The following is a 1,860-nucleotide window of genomic DNA, read 5'->3' on the forward strand; positions in this document are numbered from 1 at the left end:
CATTCATAGAAGGTGTCTGAACTCTAGAACAAAATTAAAAGCATAGAACCCAAAGTCGGAGAAGCAAACCGTTTTCGGGGCTCACTCCACAGACCACCTTAAACTGCTCACGGCTGCGCCCCTGATGCACTGTCAGCACAAGCTGTGGCCAAAACACGAGTCCTTCACTGGGGGGCGGGGCGGGGCGCCTCGTCCCTCTAGACCCTGAGCGAGGGGGTGCAGACATGCTGCCAGGAACAGGAGCCCAGAGTCGGGATTAAGTGAGAGTGCCCACTCCCCGCTCCCAGTTGTGGGGACACAAAACCCAGCACCCCGGGCTGGCTGCTGCTGAGGGAGGGATGGTCCCAGGACTCACAAGGCTGGACCCACACAGTCACGCTCTGCTTTTACCATCTGCATAGGTTTGATGAAAAATAAACCTTCTGAGAGATTCACCGATTTCAAAGAATTTAGAGATGGGAGTGCCAGCTCACTTTATTTCTCAGGCCGGATCAAAGTGATGATTGGGGCAGACCTTACACATTGGTGTGAGGCATTCTGGAAATGCTGAACATCCATCCTTTTCATCTGTTTTGAGGAAAGGGGTAGGCGGTGGCTCCTGGGACATGCCCAGCAAGGAGACCCAAGGGCTTGGCCCCGAGAAGAGGAGAGTAAGGGCTCTGCAGTCTGGAGGGCAACAAAACTATTCCAAGGAAACAAATTCCAGAGAAGTGTGTATCTCACACAATGCTGGCTTGTACATTTTAAAATAAAAGTAACTCGTTTTGATCACAATAAAAATCTCCAAAACAGAAAAGAAAAGCCCCTTTAAGACTCAGAGTCAACCGGCAGGGAGGAGTACAGTGTCCTGACCCCAAGCAGGGGTGAGGGCTGGAGAACCCAGGATGGGGGGCCTGCCTCGGCCCCACCCCCACGAGCCCTGGCTCACTTTTCTACAACACAGGACAGCTGCCCCTTGGGCTGGGCACTGAAGAGGGGCCAGTGTCTTGGGAGAATTAGCACTCCAGGCTCAGCCAACAAGTCAAAACAGCCCCTCCCATCCCCGCTGGTCAAGCTATCCTCAAAAATGTAAGATTTTTTTCAAAAGATCAAGTTCTTGGTTTCGTCAAATCTCTGTTTCTAAAGCCCAGATTAAGGACCCTAGATGTAAAGGACTCCTCAAGGGAACAGCTCCATGGTGACGCCATGTGGGCATCTGGGAGGGGTGTGTAAGATGCTGGGCTCCCTGATTTCTTTGGGGGTTGAGGGGGTGCTTGCCCTGCTTTTCCTGCCTACAGACAGACAGACAGACACACAGATGGAGGAGACTGGCCACACTCAGGATGATAGGGCTGGAGACTTCCTGCCTATGAGCAGCGTCCAGCTGTCCTGTTACAGGAGCAGGGCTGGCCTCCTGCCCTGGCTCGACTCCCCCTGGCCTCACACAGGGGTCCTGCCCACCCAGGGCTCCCTGAACCCCTACCCCTGTGAACCTTGGCCACCTTCCCCCCAGCATCTCCCGAGGCCTGAGCACTCTTGGGGCGGGAGCCCTGTGCCAGGCCCGTGCTGCCCAGTGGCACAGATCCGCCTGGGAGAGGCAGTGGCACCCAGCTGAGGCCCTGGGGAGCGGCACATAAGGCATTCAACTATCTGGGGTGGGGGTGGGGAGGGTCGGGCGTGCAGGGTAGCTTGTGTGTGCGCAACACCGTTCCTCTAGACTTTGTAACCAAAATCCACGTATTTTTAAAAAACTAAGTCCATCTTCCACTCCCCATTAGAAAAAAATACCATCTATAGAGACGAGAATACAAACGCAGGGGCTCACAGACGTCTTTTCTGAGTGTGCAGGCCCCGCCGGCCCCTGTGCTGGCAGGGTCAGGC

General features: G+C 54.8%; 1 protein-coding gene across 1 annotated transcript in view; it reads right to left on the reverse strand.

Moving 5' to 3' along the window:
- Nucleotides 1-1,860, reverse strand: part of ADARB1 (adenosine deaminase, RNA-specific, B1) — a 73,382-nt gene that overhangs the window by 2,321 nt on the left and 69,201 nt on the right. The window contains exon 16 of the mRNA XM_010834991.1: nt 1,463-1,567. Within this exon, the coding sequence (XP_010833293.1) occupies nt 1,463-1,567 (105 nt within the window). The remainder of the gene's footprint in view (nt 1-1,462; nt 1,568-1,860) is intronic.

Source organism: Bison bison, unplaced genomic scaffold (genome assembly GCF_000754665.1).
Source record: "Bison bison bison isolate TAMUID 2011002044 unplaced genomic scaffold, Bison_UMD1.0 scf7180017864037, whole genome shotgun sequence".
NCBI lineage: Eukaryota > Metazoa > Chordata > Mammalia > Artiodactyla > Bovidae > Bison > Bison bison.